At 44.3% G+C, this 23,907-nt stretch overlaps 1 protein-coding gene across 1 annotated transcript; it reads left to right on the plus strand.

The window, feature by feature from the left end:
* The first annotated feature begins 4,355 nt into the window (after positions 1 to 4,355).
* Il10 (interleukin 10) lies at positions 4,356 to 9,481 on the plus strand. The gene is made up of 5 exons (NM_010548.2): positions 4,356 to 4,587; positions 5,475 to 5,534; positions 5,840 to 5,992; positions 7,000 to 7,065; positions 8,687 to 9,481. The coding sequence occupies exons 1-5, from the start codon at positions 4,423 to 4,425 to the stop codon at positions 8,777 to 8,779; spliced, it is 537 nt and encodes a 178-aa protein (NP_034678.1). The 5' UTR covers positions 4,356 to 4,422; the 3' UTR covers positions 8,780 to 9,481.
* Positions 9,482 to 23,907: the final 14,426 nt, after the last annotated feature.

A 23,907-nucleotide genomic window follows, 5' to 3' on the forward strand; every position in this document is an offset into this window, starting at 1 on the left:
AATTCCACATTGGCTGTCCAGCGATCAGCCCTTCCGTTGTGCTTTGCAACATCTGCTTGGCCACGATTCTCAGGACATTCAATCCGGTTTGCATAATCCTGGCTTGATTTGCCCCTAGGCTAGCCTTAACTTGGGTTCCTTCTAAACCTATGACCCCAGTCACACTGTGTATAAGTGGTGCAAGTGGGGTTGGATACAGAGAAGCCACCAAGGAAGCCTCTGCCCAGGTCACTAAAGCAGGTTATTCAGGAAACATTAGAAATTTACAAATCTTTAAAATAGTTTCACTTAAAATTAAAGTGGAACTAATTTTCCGTGCTAGATAAGAAGAAATGAAACTCCCATTATCAGCTTTTTAAAGAGATGTTTAAGTTTTATTTTACTATTGATTCAACTGTGTGTGTGTGTGTGTGCGTGCTCGCGAGTGTGTGTGTGTATGTTATATGTGCATGAATGCTAATTACCATGTACAAATAGATACCCATATAGACCAGAAAAGCCTATCAGATCCCCTGGGGCTGGAGTTGTATGGAGTTGTGGTTGGGACCTGGAAACGAAACTCTAGTCCGCAGAAGGAGCACAACACTCTTCAGGGGTGAGCCATCTCTTCAGTCTCCCAAAATAACTACTAACAACCCCACCTTCTCTATCCATACCACACTCTTGCCGTGATGACTCTATTGCCAGACAATCTGGCTGATCCCTTTGCCTTTCCCTGGCAGCTCCGGTGTGCCACTCAGAGCTCCCAGACTGTCCCCTAGAATGGCAGAAAGTCATGGAGCAAGTACATCAAGAAAGATGTCATTTTGTTGGGCGTGAGTAGATTCCTCATAAGATCTTGTACACTGTCTATAAAACTCTAAAATTTACTCATATGCACAGAAGCACACACACACACAGAGAGAGACACAGACATATGTAGACACACATACTTTTCTACCCAGAGTCTTCTGCAGCTAAAATGGTGAAGTTTACCAAGCATTAGGGTGTCCTATTCCAACGTGCCACTCAACTTGGACATCTTGCAATGAAGATTGGAGAAGAAGAGAGAGATAATGTAGGGCTTGATAACGTGTGAGTGCAATAACAGCCATGGACTGCTGACCCCTCAAGCTGGGTGTGAAGTTCACCTGTGGTCCTAGGTACTCCAGAGGCTAAGACAGGAAGAGAGTAAGTTCAAGGTTATCCTCAGCTACAGGGGGAACTTCTTCCGAATGAACTAACAACAAATACTGCCTTTTTTGTGTGTGTGTGTGATTTGACAGTATATATTTATTTTTTTTCCATTTTTATTAGGTATTTAGCTCATTTACATTTCCAATGCTATACCAAAAGTCCCCCATACCCACCCACCCCCACTCCCCTACCCACCCACTCCCCCTTTTTGGCCCTGGCGTTCCCCTGTACTGGGGCATATAAAGTTTGCATGTCCAATGGGCCTCTCTTTCCAGTGATGGCCGACTAGGCCATCTTTTGATACATATGCAGCTAGAGTCAAATACTGCTTTTTAAAGCCATGCTTAATAAAACTTCCTTTCATTGGCAGCTGACTAGAAATAGGAAATATTTTGAAACGTGAGTAATAGAGGAGACATTGCCCTCCAGATCCCCCTCCCCCTGCCCACGACCTCCATCTGATACATACCTCCCTGATCCTAGGGAAAATGTATTTAAACACGACTTCTGGACTGACTCAGGCCATTTGTCCCCAAGGAATGCACAGACTGATGTGTAACAGTCATGTCCTCTTGAATCCGCAGCTCCGACAGCACCCAGGCTGTTGCCCATCTTTTCCCCAGACATACGCTCTCACTTCCCTGTCATGGGCACTTCCCTTGTCCTGAAACCCAGCTCAAATCTCCTGCCATGAGACTCTTGACATTTATGTCAAGATATAGCTGTGGCTTTGGGGCTTTTCCCAGTGTGCGCCAAACACTTCTCACAGACTTGAGCTCTCTGCATGGTCCTTACTTGGCTAAATATGGACTTGTATCAAGGACCTCACATAAGGTTCTTGAGGGCCATTTAGAGTCTGAAATGTTGAGGAGAGAGTGAGCAACAACTTGAAGCCAATGGGGGAAAGAAAAGGGCAACTAGCTGACAAATGGCTGAGGATAACTGGCTATGCGTTTCAGAACAAATAAAAAATTCAGATCATAATCATAAACCCACTTAGTTGAATATATATTAACAAGAAATATAAATAGTTTTCACATATCTCTCTTCTTTCTGTCATTGTGGGAGTGTGGAGTATATACATTTATAACATTAATACAGTAATACATGACATAGTATATTCATGAAACTAATTATATTTATATTAGTATATGCTCAGACACTATTAAAATATTAATATAAATATGATGTATCATTATATTGATATAAATTATGTGCTATAATTAAGTACATGCTAATATATTAATGTTTTATGTTAACATATTATGAAATAGTTTTATGTACATGTGTAAAAGGATATTCTAGACAAAAAAAAATAATTACGGGAAGATATAAGAGGTGCTGCTTCTCCTGCTGAGTTCTGTGCTCACCCCTCTGCTTCTCCTGGTGTTTCATCTCCTACCTCTGGATCAAGCTCATAGAACTGTCCAGTGCCAGTCCCAAGGACAGCTGGTACCTTCTATAGGCCAGATTCAGTTCTGGGGGGGGGGGGGTCAGACACACAAAGCTAAACACAATATGTTCAGGGACCTTGTAGCTGCTCAGAAATAAAAAAAAAAACATGCAGGAAGGCAGCAAAGGGGATTGTGGCTATCACCGTGCAGTAAGTACAGGTCACAGTCAGGAGAGAGGGCAGTGAGGGTCCATGCTAGCTGGGTCTTGAGCCTCTTCTGGGGTTCAGATCTCTGATCTACAGCAGTGTGTCCACACCTAAAACATCAGCTCAGAGAGGCAGTTGCTTCTGCTGTTGGAAACGGACATCCCAAAAAAAAACAAAAAACAGAAATCAAAAGGGAAGGAGAAAGTGAAAGGGATGGAGGCAGCTTGTCCCCTTCCCTGTGCTTGCTGCTGGTAGAAAACTCAGCCTGGAACTGACCGGAGCAGCAGTTCTTGAGTCAATTCCATTCCAACTTCTAGAAGATTCTTTTCCCGTCGAAGAGTGTCAGGAGGAGAGGCCAGACCCCCTTGATCCTGATCTGCCAGCCACTGCATCAGATAAGACGAGATAACCCCGAGTTCCTGTTCTACCAGCCCTGGTGTGGTAACCCTCTCCAATGGGGCAGGCTTGGAACCCTGTGCCAACGAAGATCCTCCCCCGTACTGATGCAGGAAGGACAGCCCGGGAGTGTACCCTCTACATGGGTCTACTTTTATTTAAGCAAACATTCCCTGGTCAACAGGACGTGTAGCATTGCCCCCCCCCCTTGGGTCACACAGAAAACAGGTACCAGGAGGACAAGTAGTTGCTTGCCCAGGGTACAGAATGAAAGGCAATAGGGGACTCTAGGCGAATGTTCTTCCCACCCAAACTGAGGTAGTAGGAGAAGTCCCTACTGAAGGGAAGGTCCAGACATAATCAAAGGACTACCAGAGATCTCCCAGGTATCTGTAGAAGTACTAACATCTCCATCCTTCAACAGCTACAGGTTACACGTCTCCAAGGCTGGGACATTGTAAAACAGGGCCATGGTAAGGTCTACCCGACAGCACAGAGCAAGCCTCCCAGAAGTCTGAGTTCCTTCTCCTAACTTCTCATGCTGGGATCTGAGCTTCTTCGTGAAACACGGGGCAGAGGAGGCACCAGAACTCTCCTCTGACCAACTGCCCCACAGCACACATATCCTCAAAGGATAGTCTTGAATACGTGATGGAAGAATTAAAGAGAGTGAGGTCTGAAGAAAATCAGCCCTCTCGGGGTTTCCTTTGGGTAACTGAGTGCTAAGGTGACTTCCGAGTCAGCAAGAAATATCGGACGTTCAACCCAGGTTGAGTGGAGGAAACAATTATTTCTCAATCCTAATATGTTCTGGAATAGCCCATTTATCCACGTCATTATGACCTGGGAGTGCGTGAATGGAATCCACAGATGAGGGCCTCTGTACATAGAACAGCTGTCTGCCTCAGGAAATACAACTTTTAGTATTGAGAAGCTAAAAAGAAAAAAAAATTAAAAGAGAGGTAGCCCATACTAAAAATAGCTGTAATGCAGAAGTTCATTCCGACCAGTTCTTTAGCGCTTACAATGCAAAAAAAAGGGAAAGGAAAAAAAAAAAGAAAGAAATTAAACTCAAAAATTGCATGGTTTAGAAGAGGGAGGAGGAGCCTGAATAACAAAAACCTTTGCCAGGAAGGCCCCACTGAGCCTTCAGTATAAAAGGGGGACCAAGAACAGGAGGTCTACATTTAGAGACTTGCTCTTGCACTACCAAAGCCACAAGGCAGCCTTGCAGAAAAGAGAGCTCCATCATGCCTGGCTCAGCACTGCTATGCTGCCTGCTCTTACTGACTGGCATGAGGATCAGCAGGGGCCAGTACAGCCGGGAAGACAATAACTGCACCCACTTCCCAGTCGGCCAGAGCCACATGCTCCTAGAGCTGCGGACTGCCTTCAGCCAGGTGAAGACTTTCTTTGTAAGTATGAGCTCGCCTAGCCTTTCTTCCTGCCATCACCTGAAATATGCATTCTGATGGAACTGCAAAAATAGCTCTCCTTCTCCTCCTCCTTCTCCTCCTTCTCTTTCTCCTCCTCTGCTTTCTCCTCCTTCTCTTCCTCCTCCTTCTCTTCTTCCTCCTCTCCCTCTTCCTCCTCCAGCTCTTACCTCATGCTGCTCCTCCCCTATTTCCAGCACCTATTACCCTTAAACTTAAATCTAGAGAGTCCTAGGGAAAGCCATGAGTTAAACTAAACCCAGGCACATCCGAAAAGCTAACTAGGAGGTGAATGCATTGTCTCTCCCATGCTCAAGAACTTTCTGTTAAGTTTCCAATAAGGCTCCATGTTTTGCTGGCTAGGACAAAAGTCTGTGGTCTCTGCGTAGTCTCTAGATCTGGGGGACAGAGGTTTGGGGGTTTGAAGCAGCACCAGCATAGAGAGCTTGCATTACAAAAGTATTCCCCTTTCAGAGCTCCTGGAACTGGTATGGAGGTCCAAAGAAGGCAGAGAGCTATGCAAAACAGGCTTTCTATAAGGGACTCCAGAAAGGAAGGGTTGACACAGGTGCTCTTGAAACCTGATCTGACTCATCTGAAAGAAGACCGGGCCTGGGTCTAACTTCTCCCAGTCAGTTAAATTCAGTCAGAAGTTTTTAAAAACAACTGGATCCCAAGAGGAAGGACTTTGATTTAACTCCGGGCTCTAGCACTGTCAAATCCTGTTCTTAAAACTCTCCTTTCCACAGTTGCCAGGGCATTTGAATTGATTACAAATTCAAAACTCTACAAATGGAAAAGTATTCAAATGACATGCACATTGGGTATTTTCCCCAGTCCTTGCATTCACGTTCTTTATGTTCTTCCAGCAAACAAAGGACCAGCTGGACAACATACTGCTAACCGACTCCTTAATGCAGGACTTTAAGGTAAGAGTCCGGTGGGTGCTGGGGAGCGACCAAGCGATTAGGGACGGGACGGGAGGTGCTGCTTGTGACAGCAGAGCTGGGTCTGATGCCTTGACTTTCAAAAAGAGAAGTGAGAAGACCTTGACTCAGCATATCGCCAGCAGTCAAGGGTTGTGAAGAGCTCATTCTGTGGTAAAGGGAGAAAATGTAACTAGAAGGGGCGGGGATGGGGGGGGGGTCCCTAGGAACAGGACAGTCCATCAAGGTTAGCAGCAACAGATCACCATTCCAGTAAGTCACACCCAACCTCTGATCCCTGCCTCTAGGGTTACTTGGGTTGCCAAGCCTTATCGGAAATGATCCAGTTTTACCTGGTAGAAGTGATGCCCCAGGCAGAGAAGCATGGCCCAGAAATCAAGGAGCATTTGAATTCCCTGGGTGAGAAGCTGAAGACCCTCAGGATGCGGCTGAGGCGCTGTGTGAGTAGCAGATGCGTTCTTCCCCACCCCCAATCCCCTTAGAGCCACCCAACAAATACTGTCTCCTACAGCCCAGTCAGGCCACATGCATCCAGAGACACACACAGACTAGACAGGAGACTAGGTAAATCTAGAGAGACGCCTGTCCGGTGTCGGGTCTCTTGCTCATCTGTCTCTGAGCGAGTGTGGGAGTGACTTTGAGGCACTCACACGTGAAGATTTGCGCATAGCCTTCCTGTTATTTGTGAGTCATTGTGGGTTATTAGCTACTCCCCTCTCTCTCCATGGGAAGGCTGGGGCTTCAGTCATGGCTCCCTCACCTCTGGGCTGCCAGCTGAGGCTCCCAAGCACAGGAAAACATTCATCTCTTTATCTCATCTTTTGGGAAGCAAATTCAGTGGCACAGAGCTGGGCTGACAGGACGCTGGTGTTTCAGAAGGGCCAGAAGACTGCTATCCCTAAGCCAGTATCTATGAATAATACAGTCGGGGCATCTATGTCTCTGAAGCGATGCCTTGGCTGCTCTTGTTTTTCTTACTTCTCTCACTGATACTGGGACATCAGCTGGAGTCTACTTGTGCAACGGTTCTGGCCTGACGATTTGGCCCCAGTAGCTGAGACTTTCGCTCCTCTCTCAGACACCTAGAAATAGTTCATGGTGGTTGAGATTGGAGATAGACAAGAAGAGACACTAAAAACAGAACAGGTGCCTTGGAGCTCTGAGAGACAAAACCCGAGACCTGAGTTCACACCCACACTTAGCAAGCCATCTTAGTGATTGCAAAGACATACATTGCATCTTTCTAGGCTGTCCTCTGCTGTCCCCCTCAGTCCCTACCGAAATAGATAAGGACCAATCACGGCTCAGTTCTCCCTGGGAGCTAAGAAGTGGGCATTGAAGATGAGCAAGGGTGTCTCCTTCCTCACACAACAAGATAGTTTCCCCCAAGTACCATGGATGCAGAATTCAAGCAAGAATTACCAATGCTCTCTTTTTTCTTCTTCAGCATCGATTTCTCCCCTGTGAAAATAAGAGCAAGGCAGTGGAGCAGGTGAAGAGTGATTTTAATAAGGTAAGTGGCAAAGGGGGCGAGTGTAACAAGACCTCTGTCTACTCACCAAAGCGCAGAAGGAGGGCGGGAGCTATTCTGCACCTGGAGTGTGGGAACCCAGCAAATGGTGTGACCTCCTCTGCCAGTTAGAAAGCCACCACCTCAGTTACATTTGTTTTCTGCAAAGCGTCTCTGGCAGTTTCTAAATGACTGCTCCACTTTTGCAGGCTTTTGGCTTAGACTGACCAGACAGCCTATGAGCACAGGGCACTAGGTGTTGAGGAGAGTGACATAGGAAACAGAAAGTACAGAAAGTACCTTGTTGGGAAACAGGCTGAACCCACAAGTACAGAAAGCAGACATGAATTAATTTACTCAGGTACATCATTGGGGCTCAGCCTGGATGCCCCTCCCCCAAATCAGAACGAGCAGAAAGCAGAATTCTTACTTGTCCCGGGGCACTTTCCACCTGGCAAACAAAATGAGGTTTCACACTTCCAACTGCCTGTGAACCTATTCAACCCTAGTTCCCAGAAGCCATGTGGCCTACATCATCATCTTTGTGGGCTAGGCAGAGACACCTGGCAGGGCTCTAACATTAGTGGGCATGAATTCCATGACAGCAGGTCAGAGCTGCAGGGTGAGGACTGCCTACACACTCAAAACATAAAAAAAAAAAAAAAAAAACACCAACCATTTCCCTGCTATCTCTATCACTGCCCTGCTTACAAACTGCTCCCTCTGGCATCTTTGCATAACATTCTGCATAAGCATTATATGAGCACTGGCCTCTTAAAAAAAATTAGTTGAAAAGGTGCCACCCTGAAGACAGTGCTTTGGGGACTGAATGCTTCCCTTGCTGACTCCTGGCAGTGCTTAAAGCTGGGAGAAGGTTGGTCCCACCACATCCTGACTACTACAGTATAGTTGTCTCTCTTCTTTCATTTCCCTGTCCCCATTTCTTTATTGTACATAAAGTAACTGGTGTATGTGCACACACATAGTGCTCTCTCTTTCTTTTCCTTTTTTAAACTAAATGGCCGATGTTCTGTTCTGGTTGGCATCAGATGGAGATGGTCTGGGGGAAAGTACTGGGTTTGTGAAAATACCCCCTTCTCCATTAGTGGCATGCTCTTTCAGCTCTTATCTTTATATTCCAGTAAGTTATTTTGCTCTCATTGTTTTAACAAAAGAACCCAACAACACCAAATCTTTGCATACCTTGTTCGATTGGAGAATTTTAATGTTTTTCATTTATCATTGTAAAACCGAGGACAATTTTATAACTTTTTTGTACGTGGCTGTTACATGTAGGGCAATCTGTCTTTAAGTAGGGATAAATTACTCTTGAATAAAATGATCCTAGATAGTTTTCCCTTCAAGTCAAGCGTCTTGTTGTTTAAATAAACTTCTTGTTTAAAATGAAAAAAAAAAAAACAAACAAACAAAAAAAAGCTGGGAGAAGGTATAGGAGAAACAGGGGAAGGCACGGCCCCTTCCCAAAGCAGACGGACAAATCTTTGGGTCCTTCAGCTCCCAACACAAGAAAGCAGAGATCTTTCTATGCTCAGCATCCTTCCCAGGGCAGGGAGCCCCTCAGCCCACCAATGGGTACTAACCAGATGCTTCTCTCCCCACACAGCTCCAAGACCAAGGTGTCTACAAGGCCATGAATGAATTTGACATCTTCATCAACTGCATAGAAGCATACATGATGATCAAAATGAAAAGCTAAAACACCTGCAGTGTGTATTGAGTCTGCTGGACTCCAGGACCTAGACAGAGCTCTCTAAATCTGATCCAGGGATCTTAGCTAACGGAAACAACTCCTTGGAAAACCTCGTTTGTACCTCTCTCCGAAATATTTATTACCTCTGATACCTCAGTTCCCATTCTATTTATTCACTGAGCTTCTCTGTGAACTATTTAGAAAGAAGCCCAATATTATAATTTTACAGTATTTATTATTTTTAACCTGTGTTTAAGCTGTTTCCATTGGGGACACTTTATAGTATTTAAAGGGAGATTATATTATATGATGGGAGGGGTTCTTCCTTGGGAAGCAATTGAAGCTTCTATTCTAAGGCTGGCCACACTTGAGAGCTGCAGGGCCCTTTGCTATGGTGTCCTTTCAATTGCTCTCATCCCTGAGTTCAGAGCTCCTAAGAGAGTTGTGAAGAAACTCATGGGTCTTGGGAAGAGAAACCAGGGAGATCCTTTGATGATCATTCCTGCAGCAGCTCAGAGGGTTCCCCTACTGTCATCCCCCAGCCGCTTCATCCCTGAAAACTGTGGCCAGTTTGTTATTTATAACCACCTAAAATTAGTTCTAATAGAACTCATTTTTAACTAGAAGTAATGCAATTCCTCTGGGAATGGTGTATTGTTTGTCTGCCTTTGTAGCAGACTCTAATTTTGAATAAATGGATCTTATTCGAATTACAGTGTGGTGTCTATTGAGTTCTGTCTGATTTAAAAGAAAAATCCCTTAAAATTCCAGAGGGCAGAAGCAGTGAATCTTAGACTCCACAAAAAGAATGCCAGCAACCTCTCCAGGAAGGGGTTGAGCTCGGATCAGATCAGAGGAAAGTCTTGCCTGGCTTTCAAAGCATCAGCATAAACTACTGATATCTTCAAGCTCAGTCCTTTAAAATGTGTCCTGAAACCTTAAAAGGCATTCTACCTTCCAAAGCTAGGGAAGGTGATTCTAAGTAACCATCGGAAGGAAGTGGGAAGCATCAAAGCTGAAACTCTGAGACGAAATGTTGGGGTTAAAAATGGAAGCTAGGGGCAGGAGGGTGGGGAGATGGCTCAGCAGTTAGAGTGTGTGCCGGCACCAGTGAGACAGGAGTTCATATCCTTGGAATCCAACCAACACACAACCAACACTAGGCAAGAGATGCCTAATGTGTCAGTGGTTGCTTCAAGCTCCAGAGGTCCTGGGGTGAACTTAGATCTGTCTTGGGGGCGCTCTCTGGGGATTAACACAAATTCATCACTAGTTTCTAGAACTGGGAAATCGTCTGGATACTACTGGCAATCACAATTAAAAACTCCTGCCAAGCCTGCCAAACCCTTTCACATGCTAAGCAAACATCTGCTGCTCAACTAGGTCTCCAGCCTCTTGACACTTTGAGATAAGGCCTCAAGGCAGTTCAGTATGGCCTTGAACTCAGCTCTTCCTGCCTCCGCTGCCCAAGTACTGGGACTCTTCTTCAAACTGAGGTCACAGGCAGCAGAGTTGAGCCATTAGGGTTGGATAGAGGTAAACAAACCTACTCAGCTCCCAAAGGATGCAACCACTCTTCCTGCCCCCTCCCTGAGCCACCAGATAGATATTAGACTGACTTCTGCCTGGGGTAGGGGGAGTGGCTGGGGAAGCCCTACTAAATGTCTCGTGACTTTGAGGATAAGGGGAAATAATGAGCTGAGTAACCCTAACACCACATACACACACACACACACACACACACACACACACACACACACGTGCTGGCCAGGCAGCCCGGGACAGGGTGGGTGGGAGCTGACAAGCTGTGGTCATTTTTTCAGTAAGACCTGACTCACTTCAGTTAAAGTAACCATCGGAAGGAAGTGGGAAGCACCAAAGCTGAAACTGTGAGATGAAAGGTTAGGGTTAAGAATGGAAGCTGGGGGGGGGGGGGGGGGGCGGGGGCAGAGAGTGGGATGGCTCAGTAGTTTGAGTGCTTGCGGGCACCAGTGAGACAGGAGTTCATATCCTTGAAATCCAAGCAAATGCTAGTGTGCATGGTGGCCTGAGAAGGCACAGACAGGGGATTCCAAGAGCAAAGTGGCTATCTATTAAGTTCCAAACCCTGGCTAAGCAGCTGAGGTGTCTATTTAACATATCAAAGCAGAACCGGCCTCCAGGTTCTCCCAGCATCCCTCAGTCCCTACCTGTTAAGGTTTATGGCTGGCATACCCTGCCCTCTATCCTGAACTCTCTAGCCCAGAGGTTCTTCCTTATATAATTCAGACATTTTGGTTAACTGCCCTTGGCCATTTTGGAGAGCTCTGGATTCGAGTCTACCTCAGTGAGAAGATGGAAGAGGAATTGAGGGTGATTCCGCACGTCAATGTCAGGCTTGCATGTGGACATGTGTAACCACCCATGTATGCACCCATACACATACAAAGAGTGCATGCACACATCCATGATGAAGAAATGAAGAAGAACAAGAAGAAAAAGAACAAGAAGAGGAGGAAGAAGGAGGAGGAGGCGCCGGCTGGTGACTAAGCTCTCAGCCTGATCCAGAGAAGCTCTAAGCCCTGATCTAGAAAAATCCCAACAGCTCGGGCTCAGTGGCAGCCAGCACATGATAACTAGTCAGAAATGGTCTCTCACTCAAGAGACTGGGCATTGGAAATGATAGAAGCAGGTCTAGAAAGGCCGCATAACTGATCTCAACAGTAGCTACAATTTGACTGGAACATCTTCTGGGTGTGTCAGCACCACACTTATTGCTCTATGAAGCACACTATATTGCTTTTAGGCTTGCTATTTCCTGTAGATTCAGAAGTGTGAGCTTTTTCACTATTCAGTTTGCTGCACTATACAGTTCAGTAATTCAACATTCTGCAAATTGTGTCAGAAATTCAATTTTTAAATTACTTTATTAATTCTCAACCATGTGTTGATCATAAATTAATCTTCAAAAATACCTAGGCTCTCTGTTTGCTGGTTAAACTCTGTGTGTATCTATCTCTGGACTTTTATACCTAATATTTACATTAATAATAATGTGAACACTAATTAAAGCCATTTGCTGACTACTTTACTATGCACTACATATATACTAACTTATGATCATGTAACATTATGAGGCACTATTAAATTGATATTTCAAAATTTTTTGAGACAGAGTTTTACTGTATATCCCTAACTAGCTTGTAACTCACTATGAAGACTAGGTGGCCTTGAACTCACAAAGAGCCACCTGCCTCTGCCTCCCAAATGCTGGGATTAAAGGTGTGTGCCATCACATCTAGCCAACATCTCAATTTCTTACACATGAAGATGAGATTCAGTTAAAACATCTACCTTAGGTCAACCAACTACTAATGGCAGAGTTCATGATCTTAATGATTATATCAAACCCTTATATATCATTTTCAAACCTAAATTACTGAAAATTTCTCTTTTTCCTGTATTGTTCTGCCTCCTTAAGAGTTACAGATATTTTTCCAGCTGGTAGTGTGCACCTATAATGCTAGGATTGAAAAGCTGAAACACAGAAATTAAGAATATGAAGACTGCCTGGGCTACACTGCCAGACCCTGCCTCAGAAACAATCATAAAATACTATACACTCACTCCCATATGCTCAAGAGGCTGAAGAAGGAAGGTCACTGAATCCAGGAGTTCGAGGCCAGCCTCTGAACCCTGTAACAAAAATAATAATATACACTTTAGTATTATGTGTCTCCATTCCTATTTGTCTCAAAATATTTTTATTTCTCTTCTAATTACTCTTTGACTATCTGGTTCTTCAAGAGCAGGAGAACTGTTCACATGCCTAATATAGCTCATCACACAGCTCTTTGAAGATGTCTGCATGAGTGTCCACAGCACAGGATATATACAGCTTGCCATGAGTCACTGATCTGGGAGAGAAGTAAGAGGAAGGTAGGTACAGCATGATTTCTGGCCTATTCCAGGAACTCTCACAACCACTGGTCCTACCACATTCTACCTGTTAGAAGGGGTAAAGTACAGACCACGTACAAGTGAGGAGCAGTTGGGCTTCACCTTTTGAAGGAAGAAATCAAAAGAATCTGTGTACCTGTTTGTCTTAGTTAAGGCTTTACTGCTGTGAACAGACACCATGACCAAGGCAACTCTTATAAAGGACAGCATTTAATTGAGGCTGGCTTACAGGTTCAGAGGTTCAGTCCATTATCATCAAGGCAGGAACATGGCAGCATCCAGGCAGCCATGGTACAAGAGGAGTAGAGAGTTCTACATCTTCATCTGAAGGCTGCTAGCAGAGTACTGACTTCCAGGCATCGAGGATGAGGGTCTTAAAGCCCACACCCACAATGACACACCTACTCCAACAAGGCCACACCTCCTAATAGTACCACTCCCTGGGTCAAGCATATACAAACCATGACACTATTTTAACATTTCTCTGCCCTTTAAGCTCTGTGTTCTTGGCAAGTGGATGGAAGGAAGAGCTGGCTGAGAACAGTCCGAAAGGCTGGGCCATCAACACAGACATTGTCATTTACGTCCCCCTCTTGTAGACTTAGCCTCCATTTCTCCTTTGGAAATTTGAAAAATCTTGGCCTGCATGCTAGGTATTGAATGTTTGTGTCCCACTTCTCCCAACCCCAACCAAATTCATACTGACTCCCAAAGCAATGACATTTGAAGATAGGGTCTTTGGGAGATGACCAAGGTTAGATGGGACAACAAGAATAGAACCTTCATGGTGGACTTAGCACTAGGAGAGACCCTGAAGAGTTTGTTCTATTTCCCTATCATCTTTTAGGAATACTCAAAGAAAAGATTTTACAAGCACTCAATGAGATAGGACCTCCATTGAAGCAAGAGCAGAGGTCTCAGGATGCAAACTGCCTTGCTGGCACCTTGAATGTCTCAGCCTCCAGAGCTGTAAGAAGATAAGTTCCTGCAGGGCAAGCTAAGCTGCCTGCAGTGTCTTCTGACTACAGGTCAAGCTCTCACGGACACATGAAGTCTGGCATGAAGGCATCACGTGTGTGAAAATATGGAGGTGTTTTGAAGAGGTGTGTTACAATTGAGGTTTGAGTGAGGGTTTGGAAAGAGAGTTAAGACTTTCCGCTCTAAGACCAGCTATCTCATCTCCCCAGTTGTACCAGGTCTAGGGTGACAGGAGATAGTGAGAATTTGCATTCATCTGTGGTCCTGGCTACTAAGATGTGGAGGGTGAGCAGCAGTGAGAGAACTTCCTGGAATCTAGATAACAAAGTGATTGCTTTACATAGATCTTGGCAGAAATTAGGTAAAAATGAAAAGCAAACAGCCCCCCCTCCCATTCTAGGAGGAAGGTGCCAGTGCCAGATGAGAAGGAGGACATAGGCAGGCACTGGCTCGATGGCAGAAGCCGTCCATTCTGCACCATGTTTCTCCTTCAAACATACTTTTGCATTTAATTGTGGTAATATTTAGGGAACGTATAAATGAAAACTGAGTCATGAAAACATAAAACTAGATTTTAAAATGAGAGGAAGATCCTTGCCTTCCCTCTGTGAGCCACAGAACCTCCTCAGGAATGAACCAGTTGACTCCACTCTCTAAGGGCAAAATGGGTCCCCTGGGCATATATATAGGTTTCATTATTCATTGTTCTTTTCTTGGTGACAACACATGTGGTGACTCTGGAGACTTACTTAGCCCAGTCTGGAACTAGAATTCCGCAATACTAAAACACAGAAGTAGGTCTAAATTAATGATTTTTTTTTTATCCTGGGGCCATGGATAGAGGTATGTCAGGGCTAAAATGGAGTGACTAGGCAAGTTCCCAAACTTGACAACACCAGCAGCTTCTCCATCAGCCTGCACAGGAACATTCGGAAGTATCCCTTCCTCTGGGGCAGGAGTTCCAGCCTGAATAGAGAAGGAACTGCTTGCTTCATGCTCATCAAAAGTCCACTTACTAGTCCTCTGTCATATCATTGATTAGCAGTTAGAAAATGGCATTAATTCTTCAAAAGTTGTTAAACAGACAACATAGTTTGTTAAGTCCCTGGGGGAAAGTATGAGCTGTGACCCTCTGCAGCACCAAGTCTCACGACCACTGAAGGAGCTGACCTCGGGGGTTCTCCTCGGAGCCTCAGTCTGGACTGGCACATCTGAGCATTTCCCACAGCCAAGCCCCTCCCTTCCCACTCCGTCCTCCTCCCGTACCCATTCTTGCACTTGCCCTGGCCGTCTTCCAGAGAGCTTCCAGTCATCTGTGTATCATTCGTAGCTCCTCTCTCCCAGCAGTGCTGGGCAAACACATGGGTGGGCTTAAATTTCCAGAAGCTTCCTTGGCCCACAGCTGGGGAAGATAGGAATGAAGGTTGGGGGGGTTAATGGAGGGGACAGGGCAGGTTGAGGGGGTCTGGGGGGGTGAGCAGGTGGGCGCAGCTCTGAGCCCACAGCTGTCACTTACCCACCAGTGGCGTGGCACTGAGATGCCACCTACTGCAGTGTTCTCCTAACACAGAAAAAAATCATTGTTTTTTAAGGTGGTATTTTAAGAAATAAATGTAGGGGAGGATGTATAGCTCCTGGCACAGAGCAAGTACTTAATAAAATGAAATAATAATAAAAACAAAAGTATCAGCATGGCAGTGGTGGCCCATGCTTTTAATCTCAGCATTCAGTAGTCAGAGGCAGGCAGATCTAATTGAATTTGAGGCCGGCTTGGTCTACAGGGTTAGTTCCAGGACAGCCAGGTAAATGCAGAGAAACCCTTTACATATATAAATCTCCTTTATACATTTGGGAAAATGGTTGTGGGGAATCAGATAGAAAGATGGCTGTTGACATCCTGAAAGAATACAGCTGGGTGCATCTTACATTTGTGCCAAAAAATTAGCCCTCTGCCTCCCTACCCACCATTCATGGGCAGAAAGCAAAACAGGCTCATCCTTGCACCTGGAATGGGAAAAAAGAAACTGAATTTTTAAGTCTCTGCTTTTCAGCTTCCTGAAATCAATCCCAGAGCTGGTATTGGCTTGATGAAGGGAAAGAGTGGTGTGTGTATTACAGCTTGAGAGGTTCATAAATCCAGGAAACTGCTTAACATATGTGCCTAGCTGTTTCTAAGAGCAACAAAAGCCACCAGGCAATTAAAAGCAGGTTAGTCTAGCCATGAGTTTAATTTGTTTACAGTTCTGGGCTTTGTCCCTGCTCCATCCCCGATGATAGCCCACAGAACTCTAGAACTCTGCCCACAACTATGGTTTTCCCTTTCCACTCTAGGAGATTATTGCAAGGTCATAAAGTCACACCATGACAGAGTTCACAGCTTGTTCAGTTCACCTCCCAGAATCTCGTGCCTGGTTACAATTTCCCTGGGTTACTTAAGACGGAAAGATGTCACTTCCCCAGTACTACCCTACCTAATCCCCTCCAGCAAGGCAGAATTAGTAACTCTGACTGGCACTCAGCATTAACGGCTAAGCTAATCATCTCTCATAATAGTCTCTACCTTCATAGCTACCACTCATGGAACCCAATCCAGAAGAGAAGCAAGCTAGTCGTGTCCTAACATTTCCTTCAAGTCAATTTTTTTATTCTTTTAGAACTTATGGTGCTGTAGGAACTCTGTTGGTGATTGGGTAAAAGCTGCAAATAAGGCGGGGCTAGCACCTGTCCTCAAGCACTCAACAATGGTTACAAGGCTGAGTTGATTACAATTATTTTTTTCATAGATATGTGTACATGCACACATATACACACATGCATTTGAGACAGACTCATTGTTGCATTTAAACTGCTAGGCTCAAGTACTCCTCCTACTTCAACCACGATGTCCAGATAATTGTGGTGATTCCTATTTATTTGGTTTTGGCCACTGAGACGGGATCTCACTACAGAGCCCAAGCTGACCTTGACCTGTTTGCTCCCACTTCCCAAATCCCTAAAGTACAGGTTTGCACCACCATGTCTAGTAAGATAATGCATAGTGATGGGGGACTGGAAGAGGCTCCTGTGAGAAGGTGACATTTAGCTAGATTAAGGATGAGGAATAATTGGCCAAATGAGGATGTTCAGCAGAGAAACAAGCATCAAGACTCCTTAGCACAAAGAGAAGACGGAATGCGTTCTCTCTGAAGTGACAAATTTGTATTGATTCCCAACCTAGTTGGACCCTCTGGCTTCTCCACCTGAATGCCGCTGAGACCCTCAATCAGAAAGGGACACTGTCGGTTTCGATAACTAAAAGACAAGCCACAAGCAATTAAGCATTTGAGGGAGATTTGTAATGATCTTGGGCTAATCCATCAGGGATGGCAGGCCGTTTCTAAAAATGTTCAACTTCACTGAGAAAGAAAAGCCAACAAAGGCTGTTAAGTAGAGAAAAGAAAATAGTTCTCTTCTATATGAGACCATCCTGGGTCATTCATTTCCCAGCCTCAGTAAGAAGGTTTTGTAGTCGAAGACTAAGATGTTAATAGGGATTGCCAGGCTTCACGTATTCAGCAATGTTTGGGTAAAAGTGGACGATAGACAAGGTAAGCCACAGAGTTCTAGCATGGGCAACTGGGTGGAGATGAGGCAGGTTGATGAGTGTGATGTACATGTTTACACTGGACCTTCTGTGATAAAGGTGTCACTTAAGACAGAGACAATTCAGCATGATCAGAGGGATGAAAGAGATGGGTGGACATGACATGGGAGGGAGAGGATGACAAGTAGTGACAGCTGCTGTGGGGCCAGGTCACAAGTGTCAATGAAAGGTCATGAGGGAGATGGAGAACCTGATGACGTCAGAATGCCTGGAAAGTAGGAGTAGATGGGTTGCAGGGAGAAGGAAGGATTGCCTTAGAAACAGGGGGTCTTCACTGAGCAACAACCAGAAGATAGGGGAGATGAGGACAGAAGTGGGTTGGTTCGAAGAACTGTTGGCAGAAGTTGGAGTGTTTTCTGTCACATTCATTCTATCCCCCTCAAACAGAGATTAGGGAGGAGATCACGCAAGGAAGTTTGAGGAGAGATTAAAAGTTGGAAGTGGGACTTGTAGAGACGTGGAAAGCAAGAAATGTCAGAGAAATAGGGTAGATGGACAATGGTGTGTCTGTGTGCCGGAGAGTGTTCTAACTTGACTCAAGCTAAAGTCATCTGAGAGGTTCATGCCAGTAAGCAGCATGCCTCCATCACTTCTGCTTCAGCTCCTGCCTCCAGGTTCTTGCCTTGAGTCCTTGCCCTGGCTTCCCTCTCTGTTACCTGAGTGCTGTAGCATGGCCTTTGCTCCTCAAGTCACAGTGTTTTCCCACAGCAATAAAACCCTAAGTCAGGGAGGTAGAAGTAGGCATTGTGGGTTAAAGTAGTCTGGTAGACTGTATTGTATCGGCTTTCTTGAGATTCTTGTCATGGCCCTTGTATGAACATATAAAAGGCAGGTTCATTGTGTCCATGAATATAAAAGGACAACAGAGGAAAGGTTGAGAGTATATAAACTGAATACAAAGGCAAGCAAAGACAGAAGCAAACTGATCCAATGGGACAGTGTGGCTGAGCTCACACAGAAGTCCTTTAACCCTGAGGTCACGACGTGGTTCTGAGGCAGGATCTGAACCACTGAGAAGAGGCTGTGGCCAGAGCGTGGAATACATGAATGGGGAGGCTTTGGAGGTTTGAGAAAATCCAGGCACCGTCATTGCAATGAGTAGCTGAGTAGAGGCAGGGGGAAAGGTCCCTGGAAATATGGAAGTCACGGAATTGAAAGCCACAGTTTGAATGAGTCATCTGCCAGTCAACCAGGCTCAGAGCTGAAGACAGTCAGTGGGATTCGGGAGAAGGAAGAAGATGCTTAAGTAGCTTCTGAATAAGAGCAAGGGGAAGAAGAGAGTTGAGCATCCTGGAATGTCTGTAGATTTCGGTTTCCACACACAGCAAGTTCTCAGAGTTGCATACAATCAGCAAGCGGGCATTTCAGATCCCTAAACCTCAGGGAACAAATTTAAATGGCTCCCTAATGGAGACAGATAGATAGATGGATAGATAGATAGATAGATAGATAGATAGATAGATAGATAGATAGATGATAGATAGATAGATAGATAGATAGATAGATGATAGATAGATAGATAGATAGATAGATGATAGATAGATAGATAGATAGATAGATAGATAGATAGATAGATAGATAGATAGATGATAGGTAGGTAGATATAGATATATATTCAAGTCACTCTTAAACATAAAAGTTACAAATTTCCAAGCATTAACCCTAGAGTCACTCAATTCAAGACACTTATCTTTGGGCCTAGATGAATCACCCACCATCCAATGGGCACATCCAATTGAGAGCCTGGAGTAAAACTCCAAACACAGACCTTTCTTCGCCACCACCCCCCATCCCAATCCTCTTCCAGCTGATATATCACCATTAAGCTCAATGCCTTTCCCACAGTGGAGAGATGAACAATCACCATCAAGAAATGTATGTCCTCAAGTCCAATATAAATCTCCTGATGGATATAGAAGTCTGTTTGAAAATAGAGGCAAAACAAAAACAAAACAAACAACAACAACAACAAAAAAAAACAAAAACCCTAAGTTCTTGCTCTGATGTCTGGAGCAACATGACAACCTGTAATTTTCCCACAGTCATCCCAGCCAAGGCATTCAAACACTGAGCACCCCGAGATTCAGCCTAGAGAGGATAACAGAGGTCCGTAGCTGTCTAAATCAGTGCTGCCCGATGCAGGCTAAGGACCAACGCTGATCCACAAAGAGTTCATTGCTAGTTTGTGGCAGGGTGTTAGCATTTCACTGCTTTACAGAAAACCCGAGGAAATTGACTTATAGAAATGAAGGCTTATTTGGCGTCACAATTTCATAAGTTTTCTTCCATTGTCACTTGCTCCGTTGCTTCCAGGCCTGTGACAAGGCAGAGAATAGCGTGTCAGGGAGTGAGCCCTGGAGCAGAGCTGCTCACTTACTGATTCCAGGAAAGAGAACTCAATCATACATCAGTCCCTCCTCCCAAACCTGTTAGTCTAGGAATCCATAGTGAATTAATTTGCGCTTGAGGTTAGAGTTCTCATAATCCAACCAGGCCCTGAAGACCAACTCTCATCACACAAGGTCTGAGGGGACCATAACACAAGGAAGGTATAATAACAGTTTATAAGCCTCTAGGCATTTTTGTATGTGTGCTTTTAAATAATGATTTGAAAGTGGGACTTATACTTTATATATCTCATTGATATTTTCATTCCATTCTCCTAATAATTCTTTTTATTTCATTTTAGGAAAATGTTGGTCCCTAGTAGATGGAAAATTTTAAAATCGAGTTCTTAGCCAAAGACAGCTTGAGAAACACAGGATTAGATCACACTCTTTGCTCTGCTTCCCAATGCATGGAAACTCTTTAAATGGACAGAAGAAATAATAAGACACAAGTTTACAAAATACATATCCACAAACCAATTCCATTTCAATTCCTCACTGTTAGGTTTCAAAACTGGGACAAATAGCTGAGCTGCCTACTCAGCATATCAAAGTGGACACTGGCAGCCAGTTTCTACCACTTACAGGGCCCTCCTGGCTGGCATACTCCGCCCCCAGGCTGCTCTCCTCCATACAATCCTTCCCTTTCTTTGTACCTTCTGGCCTCCTGGCTGCTGCACCTGGTTCTCCTTCACCAGTGACACTGTTGGTACAGTACAGCTGCCATAGCCTCTCTGTAGATGAGCCCTAGATGTCCCTGCTAGCAAAGTGCTAAGAAGAGTGCCATCAGTAGATTACTACCATGCAAGAATCCAAGCAATGACCAATACCAGGGCTCCACTATACCACCACAGCCAGGCACAACCTTCCATTCCCACAGACAGGCCAGCACCCAACTCAGCCACCCCACAGGTCAGCATCAGTGTGGCACAAGAATGTAAAGTGAGGCCATGGAACCCACACATGGCCACTGCCAAGTGGAGCTACAAGGGAAGGGAGCACAGCAGACCTACACACAGGGGTCTTCACATGCCTGCAGGGTAGAATTCACAGGAAGCCTGTCGGTGGACAATTAAACCCCTAATTCATAGGAACCTAGAGGCTAGCAGGCATGTGCGACTTTTGCCATTACGAAGCAGTATTGTCCTGTACAAAGTTCATATCTGAGAAACACATCATTGAGTTGCAAAATGAAAATCTAGGGATGTAAGTTAGTTTACCATTCTGTTGGCTGTGTTCGTGGCTCTCCTGGGGCACAGGTGGCTGCAGGTCACAGGTTGGACACTCTACCTTGCTAGGGAAGATGGAGGAACCCAGGCCAGGGAGCTCTTTCAGAAAGTAACCCATGCTCACAGAAGCCCTTTCCATCCAGAAGGGAGCACATACTTAGCTCATCTGAACTGTTAAGCAACAACTCTTCCCTGACCTATAGAGATGGGTGAAACACACTCCCAGGGAAGGAGCCATCACTTCATGCCCACGAGGGAAAAAATGGAACTAAAAGCCTAATTAGTATCTTCTATTTTGTGTTACTGCCTTTTAAAATTTTTTTGTATTTTGTTAAATTATAGATTTTTCTAATTTTTCTTTTTAATTAATAATTTTCATTTCTTTACAAATTTATTATTATTATTATTTACAATTTATATCATTGTGTTTTTCCCTCCCATCTCACCAGTGAAGGACTTTGTGATTGTTCTTTTCTATGCCTACAAAAACCTTCTTTGTACATTTCTTCATCTCATTACCTAAATATTAATACCCTTTAGTCTAAGAAAAAAATCAACAAACTACCTTATCCCACCAGTAACTCAACCTAGCTGCCTCTAAGTCTTAACAGAAACACATGTGAAGCACACGAGTTACATAAGTACACGAAAACACACACGTGCCTACAGAGGGGCGTAGTTAGGGCTTCTGGGAAATTAGTAGGAAGCACTACAGCCATGGTAGACCTTGCTCATGGCTTCTAACTGCTTGGTAGATTGATTTCCATCCTTTGACATTCAATTGTTTTATATAAATCTTTTGCTAAAGGGGAACATTTACTCAAGGAAAAATACGACAATTGCAAATATGTATGTACCACCTTAGGCCAATTCACCCGATTTTATGAAACAAACACAAACAGTATCAAAGGGCACAGATCCTGCCACAATGTCGGTGACAGGCTCCTGTCACCCACTCACACACTCAGAGATGTCTTCCAAACTACAATACCAGCAAAGGAACTTCATAGGTAAATGATAACACAGATTGCCTGGGTTTAACAGATAGCTACAGCCTGTAGTCTCTCTGACAGGGAGCACATGCCCTTCTCAGAAGCATATGAAAACTTACCTAAAACTGATCACATCACAGGCACAAAGCAAGCCTGAATTTAAAAACTGAGATAATTCTTTGTATCTCATCAGAGCAATAAAAGCAGAAATCAACAGCAAAAGACACTTCAGAAACTACACAAATACCTAAAGGCTGGCAATACACTTTTGAATGACAATCGGTCATTGAAGAAAGCAGGGAAGAAATTTAAATTCTTCTAAAAAGAAATAAAAATAATAGAACAACCTAACAGATGCTCTAGGATACAGCTAAGGCAGATCTAACAGGAAGACTGCAAGTGTTCCCATTTAAAAATCAGACATGTCTCAAACAAATAACCTAATGGTGCGCCTTGAGGCTCTAGAAAAGCAAGAAGCCAAAACCAAATGCAGCAGAGGGCAATAAATAATGACAACTGGCAGAAAACTAAGTCCAAGAGAAGGAATTAACAAGCAAAAAAAAAAAAAAAAAAAAAAAAAAAAAAAAAAAACAATAAACCAAAACCAGAACCAAGTCGGGATGTTATGACTTTGTTGAACTCATGACTTAACCCATCCTAAATCAGAACGGTGGCCGCATTTCCATTATGTGTGAGGTAATGATTTTCCTCTTCATTGAGTCACTGCTAATTGAGTTTCTGGTCACTTATAACCAGAAATATTTACAAAAAAAAGCTACGTGAACTCTTGAGTATCAACAGGAGAGGAGTCAGGGGCTTCCCCTCTTTGGTTCCTCCTTCTTAGCAGCTGACTCACCTCTGACTCACCCAGGAGCCCCAAATATTTGAAGGAGTTCAGGAGGCATGGAGTCCCTTTGCTGTTACCACAAGACATGGTGAAACTGAGCTTTAGCAAATTCTCGGGCCATCCCTCATCCTGTCTTCCTCAATAGGTTTCAGCTAAGAAGAAGAAGAAGAAAGCAGAGCTACAAAGAACTGTAGACTTGAGGCTTGAGTGACAGCTCTGATGGGCAGCAGCTTGGGAGCCCGACTGTTGGGGATTCTCTGACAGGCTCCGCTGCCAGCCTTCTTGACTGATTGCTGCCCACAGGGGCCCAACAGGTGGCTGGCACCTGGTTCACACTTCAGTGTTTGCAACGAAGTGTTTGTCACTGCTTCAGGCACCACCTGCTTCATTTCCAGACAATTCTCATCACGCAAAGTTCTGTCAATTTTACTATCAGGCCCAAATCTGCTACCTTCTAACTTGTAGTTTTACCTTCCCGAGATAAAACAGAAGACAGATGTTCCAGGCACGCACGTGACAGCACCACACATCACCTCAGCTGGCCTTGCAAAGCTTTCATTTCATTATTTTCCGTTGAATTGTTCATAAGATGCGTAGATTCTATATTTTCCATATTTGTCTTACGCATTTCAATTAGCTGTTTCTCTCTATGCTGGGTAGGTTGTTGTTGTTTGTTTGCTTGTCTGTTTCATCAACTTGACACAAGCTAGGGACATCTTCAGAGAAAACCTCAATTGAAAAATGTCTCTGTCAGGTTGCCTGTAGGTAATATGTGACGCATTCTTTATCATTAATGATCAGTGTAGGAGGCTCAGCTCAGGGTGGATGGTCCTGGGACGTGTGGTTGTGTGCCATATAAGAAAGCAGGCTGAAGTTGAAAACCTACATGGAAAACTACGACTGTAGGTAGAAGCTTCTTCAAATTTACATACAAATACGAATCTAAATGAAGACCCCAAATAATAGAGAAGTCGTTGCCCCCAACTAAACATCTTATTCCACCAAATAAAACCTCCAGTTCCAGGAGTGAATTACATCTTGTTGAGTTGTTGGCTAAAAAGACCCCATAGCAACTCCCAGACATTCCAGGCTATTGCTAAGCTATTTATTGGTTGCTCT

This window comes from Mus musculus, chromosome 1, assembly GCF_000001635.26.
Source record: "Mus musculus strain C57BL/6J chromosome 1, GRCm38.p6 C57BL/6J".
NCBI lineage: Eukaryota > Metazoa > Chordata > Mammalia > Rodentia > Muridae > Mus > Mus musculus.

Bases quoted from the DNA above. Each gene is read 5' to 3' on its own strand.
- Il10 (NM_010548.2), top strand. From the start codon at position 4,423: ATGCCTGGCTCAGCACTGCTATGCTGCCTGCTCTTACTGACTGGCATG. The intron at 4,588-5,474 runs GTAAGTATGAGC...ATGTTCTTCCAG, and splicing joins GCCAGGTGAAGACTTTCTTT to CAAACAAAGGACCAGCTGGA. The intron at 5,535-5,839 runs GTAAGAGTCCGG...CCCTGCCTCTAG, and splicing joins CCTTAATGCAGGACTTTAAG to GGTTACTTGGGTTGCCAAGC.